Below are 12762 nucleotides of genomic sequence, written 5' to 3'. Positions count from 1 at the left end.
GTGCATGCGCACCATGCTTCGCACAGTGAAGCTGACCATCATCATCACCGACCAGACGTTCTCTTGTTGCATTTTGGTGCTTCACGCCTATATGGCGCAACCTCTGTGCGAGCTGTGCGCCAGAGTGGGAGTTGTTTGTGTGTGTGTGCAGAATAGACATTCGCGACAAAATTATCCCGCATCAACAGGCACAAACTGGCCTTTGAAGTTCTGCGTTGTGTGGATCGCGTCATACTGTGCCGTCATCCTGCGACGGGCATGGCGAAGATATTCCGACGATTCGCGATGGTCACCACGGCAGGGCCACGAAGAAACGGCCCTCCGTTTGTGCCAACTGCTGCATGTCATGGTGTAATCCACTTTTGGAGGGCACTTGCTGTGGGGGTTGTATGCACAGCACGTGCTACAGTGCGAAACCGGGCACTGGTTCGTGCGGAATCGTTCTTTGATACTAGAAAAGCGGACACATCTAGTGGTCACTACTGTAATGCTAACCGTCTGTGAGTATTGTTAATCATTAACTAGTCTTATCTTCAACAGCAACAAGCCAATCTATGAGCAGTGCTCGATGTATTCACATAATGGCAAATCAAAATTCGTTTATAGTAACGTAATCCACGGGTAAGCGGGTCACACGGGTGAACGGGTCACCTTCCAGTAGCTCGTACGACAATATATAAGACAATTTAACCACAACGCCTTAAATCAATTCAAACTATTCAGAATCCTCTTCTTCAGAGGCAGATACAACTTTCTGACACGTACGAGCATTATGACCGGGCTCCCCGCAGACGCCACATCGTCGCGCGCGCGTTTCGGGCCTCCTCGTACGACCACTATTCTGACTCGTTTCCGCTATTAACTGCTGCGTCGCATCGATTTGAGCCTTCAAATCCTTTGCCTGATCAATCGTGAGGGACCCTCCTTTCTGTAGCTGCTTTCTTTTCGTACGACGACGGCGGCTGAGGCGGTCATTTGCATCTCGAAGTTCGGCGAGCTCTTGGCGCATAAGGTCCTGCTCGTGTACCATCATTATAACTCCTTTTCTCAGCTGCCGTAGGTTCTCAACAATGGACGACGGTGAGCTATTCTGGTGTCGTACGATGCGATTTTCAATATACTTCGTCTGCGATTCGGTCTCAATTAGGTTGTTCGGCGTCTTTGAAACCCATGGGGGTGGTAGTCCAGCAGAGGAACCTGGTGGTGTCGGCGTATGAAACTTCATATCTAGCTGCGAAATCACATAATTCGGGTCGTACGGTACTAGGCCTGTCGCTCTGAAGCCTGCCTGGATGTTTGATTTGGTCATTGCAGCGTCGTACGCCTTATAAAAGGCTGGGAGGAAGTCCTCCTTTGAAACGTGGGTTACGTGCGCCCGCATTAGACCTTCGATTTCTTTACCGTACGCCCGTTTCAGAGGTCCAAAACACCCAACATCGAGAGGCTGGAGCTTATGCGACGAATGAGCAGGCATACAGAGCGTGACAATATTCTGTTCCTTGCAGTAGAGCTCGAAATCGACGGAATGGTGGCTCTCGTGGCCGTCGAGGATAAGGAGGCGGTGGGTACCCTTCGTACGACTCTTTGTATGGAAATCAAAGTGTTTTACCCATTCTAGGCCTCTCTCGTTCGTCGTCCAACCGTTTTCTGAAAGCGCGATTACCCAGTCGGCCGGTAGAGGGCTATTCGCGGTCCAGGAGTCGAGGTGGACCTTCCCGGCGAAGATAATGTATGGCGGGATTGAATAGCCGTACGACGCGATACCCTGGATTACTGTAACCCATTCCTGATTCCCTTGTTGTACGGCTCTTGGCCTCCCGCGTCGATCGGAGGTCGTAACGACAGTTTCGGCGGAGATCTTGCCCATCGCGAAGCCCGTTTCGTCGAAGTTATAGATATCGTCATCGTGGATCCCGTATTTCGCGATTATGTTTCGTACGAGCTCAAACCACGCGCGATACGCGTCCGGATCCTCGCAAAGGACCCTCTGGTAATCGATTCTTCGATTAAAACGCGTACGGAGCTCAGGTCGTCGTCGTACGAAGGTTGAGGCCCAGTTCGTTCCAAAGCGTGGCGCGTCGCGTACGCGGAGGAGTCGATCCGCCATTTCTCGAACACCACTTAACCGCGGTGGAAACGAACGCGAATCTAGGTCGAGTACGTATCGTACGATACTCTCCTCTTCGTATGAGGTTAATTTCTGGCAGGGTGGTCGGGTGTCGTGTTTCGCAGCTCGGCCGTGGTATCGTTGCTGGAGTGTCGTACGAGATACATTATAGATCTGCGCAGCCTTTCGTACGCTTAATTTTGGGTCGGATTGGAGCGCATTTAACGCTAGAACCAAATCACTTTCAATTGATTGTCGTCCCATGATTGGAGGTGGAGAAAAAGGAGAAGGAAGTGAACCTCAATTAAATTGCAGTAAAGTGACCCGTTCACCCGTGTGACCCGCTCACCCGTGGATTACGTTAAAGGTGAACATGTAAGGTTTGTATTTTCACGGAGAGCTTCACTATTCTAATGTCCCAACGACTCTTTCGATAATGTAAGCCTCTTCGTGTACGTGATATATCTCGGAAATTATCTCAGCCACGCTTTGAATGACCGTCTAGATATGGCAGGCCTGCTTGTAAGACCCTTTCCATTTGTCTAATCGAGTCGTCCATAGCCCCTATCTTGCTGGTCAATACGGTAACTGAATTTGCCAAGTCGCTGACCATTTGCCAGGCCTCTTTTACTGCCTGCTGTGAAGTAGCAGTACGCTGGCGGTAGACCTCGATCAGGTCGTTAGTCTCTCGAATTCCTTCAGTGTGGAGCTCTCGAGACGTAAAAGCACAAGCACACGAAGTGCTAGCTCGCTGTAGTTTGTAAGTGGTTATCGTTGTAAAGAATGTACTCGGCACTTCTAGAATCAGGGGCTGTGTAAGATGGGACGGAGATTTGCAAGCGATAAGTATCGTACTATATACTCTGCAGCTTCGATGCTGACTCTAAAGCTCTTTCGACGACTACTGCCCTGGGCGCCCCGTAGCTACTCTACTGTACGGCCCTCATTTCAGCCTATGCATACGTTCGGAAAATAGCTAGGCGGGTCGATTTGGACCTCGCAACGCTCGAAAAAAGACTGAAATGGGCGGAGAAACAGAGCCCAAGTTGAATTTAGCTGCTGAAAATAATCTCAAGGCTCTCTGCAAACATAAGAGCACCTAAACACAAATATATAAAGCAGCAGACACGTTAACCTGGATTAGAGAACAGCAGCTGTGACACCTGCGCGGTTGTAATGGCTGCTACCACTACGAATCATGAAGATCCTCAGGGCTAGGAACTGGCGGCGAGCCTGGTACGAGAAGATTTCGCTTAGCATATTTTGGCTAACTGTACAGAAGTATCGCAACAATGGAACCAGCTTGTGGAGTGTACGATGCTGCCAGCTAATATCCGCAGTTCCGACCCTTCTATTCTAGATGCTCTCCGCTCGCTGTACCGTCTCATTCATACCCCCCCCTCTTTCATCGTGGCCCGTATGGCGTACATTCGCTTGCTCGACCTCTTCGATACGATTGAGGATATTGTTAAGGCTGATAGAAGGAAGGACAAATTATATAGGCGGAACGGCATAAGCACTACTCGGCACAACGCTAGTATAGCAATTGATCTCTGCATATCTGCATTCCAGATAAGTAGGTCGGTCGTCTTGGAGACTAAGCGTATCGCGCGTCGCTGGCGCCGACTCGCAAAACCGTCCGTGTTCTTCCTTATGGTCTACGTAGAGGGACCGACAGAGGCCGCCGTGTAAGTGCGGCATGTCCCCGGGGATTTCCTTCAGACTGACTCAGCGCTCTCTCTAGTAAAAACTTCTCTAAGATAAGCGAGAAGAGTCTAGAGGTGCTGTCGCTGCAGATCTTCGAGTTAGCACCATAGGCTCTTATAAGTACCTGCTAGATTCTGGACCTCTCGAGATCTTGCAAGAGCAGGCAACGCCGGCCCCACAACCTCGGTCCAGTAGTATCAAGTGCGAAGAGGCTCCTAGATAGCGAGAACCAGGGCTAGCCTAGCATAGCGTATCTGCCGTGATCTAGGTTTCGTGCGATGAGCTCCACGATGTGTGGAGCTTAGTGTACTGCATATATCGTGGCAGGCACTAACTGACGCCCCGAGCATATTGTGTAGTGCATAGTGTGTAGTCCCAGCGGTGGAGTACCTACAAGGATTAGGTGCCGCTCCGCCCTGGTTTACCATCACGCTGTGCAAAGTACATCGTGGAGCGTATAACGTGCCTGGCGTGTTGTGTCCAACACCTTGTGGACGTGAATGACTCTGAGTTGAGACTAGCGGCTGGGCTAACATGAGCAGTGCTAGTGCTAGTGTCAGTGACACTAGTAGATATACGAAGGCGAAGTTCTTTCCTTCCAAAAGAATGACTGAGCGACTGCGGTGCCTGTACTAGTACCCCTTCGTAGCTATATGCTCTGTAGTTGGGCATGTCTGGGTCTGTAGTAACGGCCAGCTGGTGCATTTGAGCATCTCTGCCTGCGACACCCATACAGCATCGTCCACAGCGTGGCCTACCCACTGCACCAAGTACTGCAGTGTGAGATAGTTGTAACGGAGGACCCGGAAAATCCGCCTTTGCGTGTCGTATACGGCTAGTTCTCGTCCTCCGAGTAAGCCCCAATACTGGAGCATTAGGGCCTCGTTCTCGTACTGAACACGTCTTTCGCATTCCCACGCCGCGCTTCGGATCGGCGGCCTATTTGAAATTTCGCGTACTCTGTAGACAAGAAGCTCGACAGTCCCCATCTAAGAGGTCCGATGATGCCAGACCGCTGAGATCCTTCCGGGATCTACCTGACAGTACACGGCCCCGCTCTTTTGTCGATGACGAGTCCGTACGGTCAGCTCCGGCGTGACCTGTCCTCACTAAGTATTTAGCAGGTAAACTCAGGCTGATGAATGGGAAGCTTACCTCGACCATAATCTCCACTTGTAAGGTTGGCCGCTGGGCAGGCATAGTAGTAGAACCGTAGAGAGCTAGTGCTGTTCAATAATGAGGAGTAACGAAATAAGACTTAAAAGGGGGAAAGTGATTGCTATGAGTCGTCCGCAGTTAATGGAGAAAGAGGGGAAGCTCAAGCTGGCTCCCGTGCGGCCATAGCCGCGAAGGACCGTAAGGTAGCTCCGGATCGGATCTTGCCCTACCCGGACGAGGGTCAGTGCGAGGGTGCTGCCGCCGGAGCGCCGAAGCGCCGAAGCGGGGTCCGCGTGTGTGACAACCCGACCAACAGGTCGCAAGATCGGGCCAGGGACAAGGGCAGGTCATGCACGCGGGACGGCACACCCCAGGTTACGTAAGCATTTCATTATGTCAGCAGGATATGTGGATCGGAACATATCCAGCGATCCAAGGGCACACCTCCTTGGAACCACGATGAAGGACAAAGGATATAATGCGAAGGATTTCCTAGATAGACAGTCATTACCTTTGTACTTCAGCGATCAATCTAAGTATCACCCTCACCCTTCACTTGACCTAGTCACTCAATTGATCCGAGTGTGATATCTCGCAAGAGACACGAACGACAACCCCCTCGAGAACACGAGAAGCACGGAGTCAGTATTGCATGAGGTCGCTACCTACCTTATTCAGAACATAAACCCCACCGCGCCGATCAGACGGTTGACCCCGGAGATCGGATCGTGACAGCGTGATGGTAGCGCCGGCGTATAGCGGGGCCGGAACTGCGGCGTAGTAGGGGCGTTAGATGAGTGTCGTGGGAAGGGACGGTCGATGCTAGTTCCCAGCCTGCGCATAAGTTCTCTTGACCATTATGCTTTTAGTATGTATAGCTTATAGAAGTCTATGTATCATTAGGTCCTACTTAGTAATACCTAAGTGCAAGCCAAAGCTATAGTGTACCATTTCCATCACTACATGTAGGTGGAAATCTGGAGCGTGGGTAAGCAGGACACTACTATATGTTCCGTAAGTCTAGGCGCCCTGCTATTTACAACGTGGAAAAGCTAGGGTAATCTCTGGAGCCGCCCGCTATGCTTTGCGCGCGGCTAGCTCCTTCGCATGGCTCTGAGAGTCGGCTCGTTAAAGTGGTATTGGTAGGTGGGGCTGCCTGAACAGTGCTATGACCTATGTATATCGAAGTTATTTTCGACTGTCTCTTCCCATTGTCTGAATTAGACCTGGTCCGGGCTTGCTATAAGGATCTCTTCTTTTGGACTGAGAAGATCACCGGGAGGCTAGATGACCTTGATTCCCTCGAGCAACTGCCTTGCCGCTGCGTTCCTTACAAAATGGTATGCTATTATTGCTAGGTGCCCTCGCATGGCTCTGATGTGCCTTATTACCCAGTTAGCAGGCACATAGCGACCGTACTACAACGGCGAACGACCCTATTAAACAAATCCTATAAGATTACGTACTATCGAGTTGTGATGGAGCTAGCTCGAGACCTTGCCGATAGAGAGGAGGAGCAGCGCTCAAACTCTATAGAGCGTGACAGGATCGCACACCAGCTGCTCAGGAGCCTGAAAATTGCAAAAGCCAATTAAGAAATTGCAGAGAGAGAGTTTAGAGGGAGGCAAAAGCGAGTGCATTTCTTTCGGGGCCTGGAGAGGCCATAGCTTCAGGTGTTATCTACATCTAGGTTGTAATTGTACTATAAGTTCCGAAGCGCTATCCGCGTGTTAATAAGTAGTATATCAAGGGCGATATACCTGTTTCTTACTATTCTCTAGTCGCTCCACCCACTAGAATCTTGACTATGCTTGGCCTGGTGGTGCTTCGGGTCTGTCCTGCTACTACTACTATTCTCAAACTCTTGAAAGGTATTATATAGTTGTACCGTAAGCCTAGTAATAATACCCCGCAATCGCCGAATCTCTCTATCGCCCTTGCGGATTCTAGCCTTTGCCTCTTCTATGTTCTTGACCAGCTCTTTGTTACGCTCCGAAAGGCTATATGCTCGCTCCGCAAGTGTTAACATGCGGCGGTCAGACAACGGCGCTGGAGCGAGCTGCACCGGGGTTTTCGGGAGCGACTTGTTACTCATAGCTTATAATTAGATACTTGTGTATAACCGTGGATAGACGCATTATGCTTGGAAGCGGGTGGTTGATGATTTAAGAAGGCGCACGGGGCTAATTTGAGCGTTAGATTCCGGTCTTTAGCAGGTCCGCTTAGGGGTCTGTCGGAATAGATACGGTCGGAAACTTATAGTGCTGCCCCGCTATTTTCGACGTATCGGTCGTATAAAGATTAGTACGGCTACCGAAGTAGCTCGATTAAGTTGTCTGGTAATCACTTCCAACCTTTAGAGATCATCTCGTGACGACAACGCATTACATAAGAATATGGCAAGGCTTTTCATCATTCTGTTGTCGCTTATCACGGTCGGTTAATCTATAAGCACCCTCCCATCTAATTGCTTGTCTAGCCCGCCCTTTAATCTTACTGCGGGAAACTCGACTATCTCAGCTCTGTTCGTGGCCCCGTTAACTAGATTCGTACCCTGAAATCATTACTGATCTGCTAATAGCCTTAACTCGGACCGAGTGACCTAATGCTTGGCTACTCTTGAGTTCTCAGAGGAAGGATTCCTGCCTACGTCCTGGGCCTTCAATGCCTCGAAGCCGTGCCCCGGACAGGAGTTAGTAAGCTTCAAATTGCCTCCCACTGTACTAAACGGTGAAGTATGGTTGCTTTGGTGCGCATTCTGTCCATTAAGGCTTTGGGGGCCCGGCTGAATTTTCATAGGTAATGCTCAGGTTAGGAGGCCAGCTGTAATCGCGTGCTAATTACAGGAGGTGATCCCGATTTCGCCCTCGCGGCGCAACATAATGGTAGTATTGCTTGCATTACCGAGGAGCTTAGTACAAGAACTATGTGGACTACTATAACGAAGCCTACTTTAACCGTAATAGAAACCACTTATTAAACCATCACTTTCATACGCATATTGACGGATGACGAGATAAGTCTTTCCTCTAGTAGTACAAGTGCGCCTCTAGTGGTAGATCCTATTGAAGGGACCGCTAGCGAGACGGGAACTACATAAGTAATAGCAACCCCGGGTGAAACTGTGAGCAATCTCGGCATTACATAAACGGCAAGTAGCAGTGAGAGCTCTAACATCTAGATTGTGGGAGCTACTGCTTCTAGCGATAATCCCCTTTTCGTAGATAGCTCGGGTTCTTCCAGACCGAGCTATCTTGCTACTTTAACTATCGCCTTAATAGTTACTATGATTCAGACGGTGTTAATCTGCTAGGTTTTAGCTTATCGGAGGTGATCTCCCGGCCGCGGGGCGAGCCCTTAGTTGTGTGTGAGAACCCTTTCAGTACATCGCGGGTCGTAAAATTCAACTATAGATAGTATTATACACCGTCTTAATAAGTCCAAGATCTTAATTGAGTTACTATGAGGTATATTAGATGTGACCACGTCGACGTGTGAGGGAGACGACCAAGTGCTGCAAGCTCTCGTGAATAGTATGTTACTACTCCGTACTGTGCTCGCTCAGTTGTGGACGGAAGAAAACAACCTCCGGTAGATTAAGAAAGTGAATGTTATGCTTAGCATCTGACTCTTTGCCCGGCCGGCTCTCTAAGCGGGAACGTTCATGATGGTTGATGTTCCTCTTCTCTACCCTCTCTTCTTCGTTGAGAGCACGGGCTACAGCCTGAAGTAGTGCTAATATCGCCGCTCGGGCACCGGAGTCGTTAATGGCAGACTGGCAAGGCTTACGGTAAGGTCCGAGGCCTTGAGTAGCGATAGGCTGTATCTGTGCCAGAGCCGGATTATACGACCGACGGTATCGCTGCAAACGGTCCGCCATTTTTGCTAAGGGCGATGTTTGGAGATGCTCAAGTAAGTCGAAATGGTGTGCTCGCTCTAATGTGCTGCAAGAACTTGAGTTACACGGATGAGCCAGTTCTTTATAGTACTCTTTCGAGGGAACAGAGGAGGGCAAAATTATGTTGAACCATATAAATAACTCCCTGGCCGATCGGGATACCGTCCGGATGAGCGGGGTACTTTGGCACACGGCGGCTCATGTGAACTATGATTCGCCCACGAGCCGGTTGCATCGGCCCCATCATGTCCGGGCCCGGGCGTCGTATAACAATCATTTCGGCGGGAACGGCGAGGCTATGATTGGTGCGCGAAGATGGATGACCCCTTTGGATTTTCGGCGCGGCTTAGCTGACTCTCCGGCAACCCCACCGCACTAGCTCTGTAGCAGTATATAGGGCACGCCTAGTTATATTATCTGTTAACGCTTATCTGACCGGCCGTCATATATGCCACCACCTCAGCCTTAGCTAAAGACAAAGTAGATATGGGTTGTTGCCTTCCCGTGAAGTGCGAGTATCTAATGCGAGTACGCCTCTATCTGCTTCAGTAGAGTGAGCGACTGTGCACGGGTGTGACGACCCGACCAACAGGGGAACTGTTTGGGGCTGAGGTAACAAACAGGCCCAGCGCAAACAAGGCCGCAGGATCAGGCCAGGGACAAGGGCGGACCAGCGAAGGCTGGCGGGGAACACATTATGTAAGCACCCTACCTTATGTCAGCAGCCGACGATAAGCTGTCGGCGCGCGACACCACGGTGTCGCAGGACGACAAGCACGATGAAGGACAAAGGATATATAGAGTCAGGAGGATCTCCTTGTAGACAGTCATTACCTTTGCACTTCAGCGATCAATCTAAGTATCATTCTCATCCTTCACTTGACCTAGTCACTCAATTGATCCGAGTGTGATATCTCGCAAGAGACACGAACGACAACCCCTCGAGAACACGACAAGCACGGAGTCAGTATTGCATGAGGTCGCTACCTACCTTATTCAGAACATAAACCCCACAGCGCCGGTCAGACGGTTGACCCCGGAGATCGGATCGTGACAACGGGCTACAACGACCAGCGCTGGTCATTGTGGCCCGTGCACAAAGACTGACTGCTCTGCGCAGAGACGCGCCACGCGACTCGTGACTGAGTCGTTCCCTGCCCTTTGTACGAAGCATGCGAGGTATGGTCCCATAATGGCTATCTTAGTCCATCGTGCGAGCGAACTTACCGGCCAAATCACCCAATTCATATCGGCGCTAGATGCGACGACCCACGCCGAGCTGATCAGTCATCTCACTAGCGCCTGTGATGCCCTAACGCGTCTTACAACCGCGACGAGCAATGAAGCAGCTACGACGAGTAATGAAGCAGCTACGACGAGTAATGAAGCAGCTACGACGAGTAATGAAGCAGCTACGACGAGTAATGAAGCAGCTACGACGAGGAATGAGGCAACAACCGCGACAAACAACGAAGCAGCTACGACAAACGACGAACGGCCAGCGCAAAACTCAGGCAAAAAGCGCAAAAGACTGAGCGATGCCAGCTAGTATGTCGCCCCATACGTCACAGATTGCCCTGGGGACGACAACCCACAGCCACTCCTGCCCAAGACAACCCACCTTTCTGCCAGCTCCACTCATGACGCTAGTCCTGAGGTTGCCCGCTATGAGCCACAACCGGAAGCAGGTTATGAAGTCCACCGCTCTCGCCATAGCTTCACGATTCAAAAGGAGGAGATGGGCGAGAATCTCGTTGTAAGCCTAGAGAAAGTGGCCCATCAGTCTGGTTATCATGGATTGAGCTAAGTCGCTGACCTGCCGTCTATCGACTGGCCGGATCTTTTCGCCACCGTTGCGCAAGTCGATCATGACCTCCTCTCCGTCCACTTCGTAACACACAAGAGCCTAGGACGAGTACATCTATATAAGGGCAAGTTAACAACCTTTGAGGCCCCGAACTTTGCCGATCGCGTTATAGCTCCTTCAGACGACAATGTTAGAGCCTACCTAGACGAGATCTTTACTAGCATTCCTGAAGAAGAGGTCCCTTATTATGTCGGACTACTCCTTTTCGATAGCCGTATCGACGATATCCTGTTTCCTGGTAGGGCGCTTTTGCCTCCTCATTTTCCGCGTGTACAGGGCGTTAACAGCACCTACATGCATGTAGGAAACAGGAACTCTGGCACTGTATTCCACTGCGAAGATGGCGTTATGCGCTCAGTCAACTTGACCCTATTTGGCTGGAACATCTGGATACTGGTAGCGCTGCATCACATAGATAAACTCGAGTCATTTCTTCTCGGCAAGGTAAGACCTGGGACTAAATGCGACTAATCTGTTCGACACGAGAATATCATTCTTAGTCCGAACGTGCTATAGGTAGCTGAAATCGATTTTATCGTCCTGCTCGCCGGTCCCGGCGATCTTGTAGAAACTCAACCACGACAATATCACTGGGTTATAAACTACAGCACTGTGGTTAAAATGGCAATCAACTTTCTGCGTCCTGGGGAGTGCGCGCTACCTGAAAGCGTTCGTCTTTGTGACGAATGTGGACTGGCTCCTCTCCAACCTCACTTTGACCAGATCACCTTGGTGCAGACCAAACGCAGCAGTGCGCGACTACGCAAACCAGGGACGAAGGCTGCGTCTCCAGGCGAAGCAGGCACGAAGACCATGCCTCCAAGCAAGCGAACGCCAAGGACGTCAAGCGCATCTCGGCCGCTCAAAGATCGTACTCTTGGTTCCCCGGCGAAGAAACCTAAGAACTCTACGTTACAGAACGCGGCAAATTCAGCAGCACAGAGAGTATACCCACACAAAAGCGACTCTCAGGACATATGCGCTGCATATCTCAGTGACAAGGTAACCTTGTATACACCGATCACAGATACCTTCGAGGAATCTGAAGCGCTCCACCTCATGCTGGTACTAAACAGCAACGTTGCCGTTCACAGCCTGATCGCTGTAGTGTACGGCTGGAGAGCCCGTTCATCGACAATGATCAATCATCACGCAGACCTTACACAGACGATTCAAGCAATTATTAATGTCGAATCTAATGTATGCTACAAGGAAGCTATACACGCACTCCTGCTTATTCAATTCGCAGACAAAGTGGACAAACTTGCAGATGGTCGATTGAGACTTACAAATGCGGACTGGAAGAAAGTGCAAGAGTCGAGCCCTACTGCCAAACAAATGTCTAACAAAAAGCTACGGAGATGGCGCGAGTCCGGTCGGAAATTGAAGCTCTGGCCTCCTAGCATTCTCTGTGCTATCGCTGGCCATGGCGCAGCGCCCTTTTCCCTGTCCCTCTACAGCTTAACTGGCCTAACGGACAAGTCAAGACAGCGCGTCCTTGCGGCACTTATCAATTCGTCAGAGGAGGGAATCACTTCGAGGATTCTCGAGGTCGGAGCTTACATCGCCGATTCATTTCTCAAAGGTCTCGACCTCGACGAGTTCGCATGGGAGTCACTAGATGCTCTATGTCTCGACCAACCTTCGGAGAGAGAGGTCCTGAAATGGCTCCGTCGATTTCGGGTCGTTGAGGAATGTTGTTACGAACCTGAGCGCTTTCACAGATAAGAGAAGCCGGAAAACTGGCCAGGAAAATGGCCAGCAGATCTAATGACTGGGGAAGCCTTCGAACAGTAGTGTTGCTACTGTTCGAGCGCAAGCTGCACTTGCATCGAGCTGGTACGCCCGTCCCATACGGCTCACGACCGACCCTGCTCGTCTTGCTTGCTAGAGACTTGTGGGTGTGATTATTAGCACCTCCGTGGTGGCTACTACCTTCTCCGCTCCCTTACAGTTCGCGATTGCGAGCGGAAAGGCCAGGGGCTCTTTGTGGTGGGACAGCCTGGCTATACTATCTTCCACAAA

The 12762-nt window shown here is 50.6% G+C and overlaps 3 protein-coding genes across 3 annotated transcripts; 2 read left to right on the top strand and 1 right to left on the bottom strand.

Annotated features, from left to right (window-relative positions):
- Positions 1–3379: 3379 nt before the first annotated feature.
- On the top strand, positions 3380–3799 carry B0I36DRAFT_233731 (uncharacterized protein; the record flags this gene model as incomplete). Its single annotated transcript, XM_046149250.1, has 1 exon — positions 3380–3799. A coding segment is annotated over one exon (420 nt), but the record flags the coding sequence as incomplete, so codon positions are not given.
- A 520-nt stretch (positions 3800–4319) lies between these two features.
- On the bottom strand, positions 4320–5215 carry B0I36DRAFT_309293 (uncharacterized protein). The gene is made up of 2 exons (XM_046152121.1): positions 4970–5215; positions 4320–4914 (listed from the first exon to the last, which is right to left on the bottom strand). Exon 2 carries the CDS (start codon positions 4801–4803, stop codon positions 4447–4449), a length of 357 nt encoding a protein of 118 aa, XP_046017835.1. The 5' UTR covers positions 4804–4914; positions 4970–5215; the 3' UTR covers positions 4320–4446.
- A 4847-nt stretch (positions 5216–10062) lies between these two features.
- Positions 10063–12465, top strand: B0I36DRAFT_343627 (uncharacterized protein; the record flags this gene model as incomplete). The annotated part of the gene is made up of 5 exons (XM_046156180.1): positions 10063–10418; positions 10503–10626; positions 10801–10975; positions 11042–11181; positions 11254–12465. 5 exons carry the CDS (start codon positions 10063–10065, stop codon positions 12463–12465), a joined length of 2007 nt encoding a protein of 668 aa, XP_046017834.1.
- Between the last annotated feature and the right edge of the window lie 297 nt (positions 12466–12762).

This window comes from Microdochium trichocladiopsis (assembly GCF_020744255.1).
Source record: "Microdochium trichocladiopsis strain MPI-CAGE-CH-0230 chromosome Unknown B0I36scaffold_1, whole genome shotgun sequence".
NCBI classification, from domain to species: domain Eukaryota; kingdom Fungi; phylum Ascomycota; class Sordariomycetes; order Xylariales; family Microdochiaceae; genus Microdochium; species Microdochium trichocladiopsis.
This window is presented reverse-complemented; position numbering and strand designations above follow the sequence as displayed.

Coding starts and splice junctions, on each gene's coding strand:
- B0I36DRAFT_309293 (XM_046152121.1), bottom strand. CDS start 4,803: ATGGGGACTGTCGAGCTTCTTGTCTACAGAGTACGCGAAATTTCAAAT.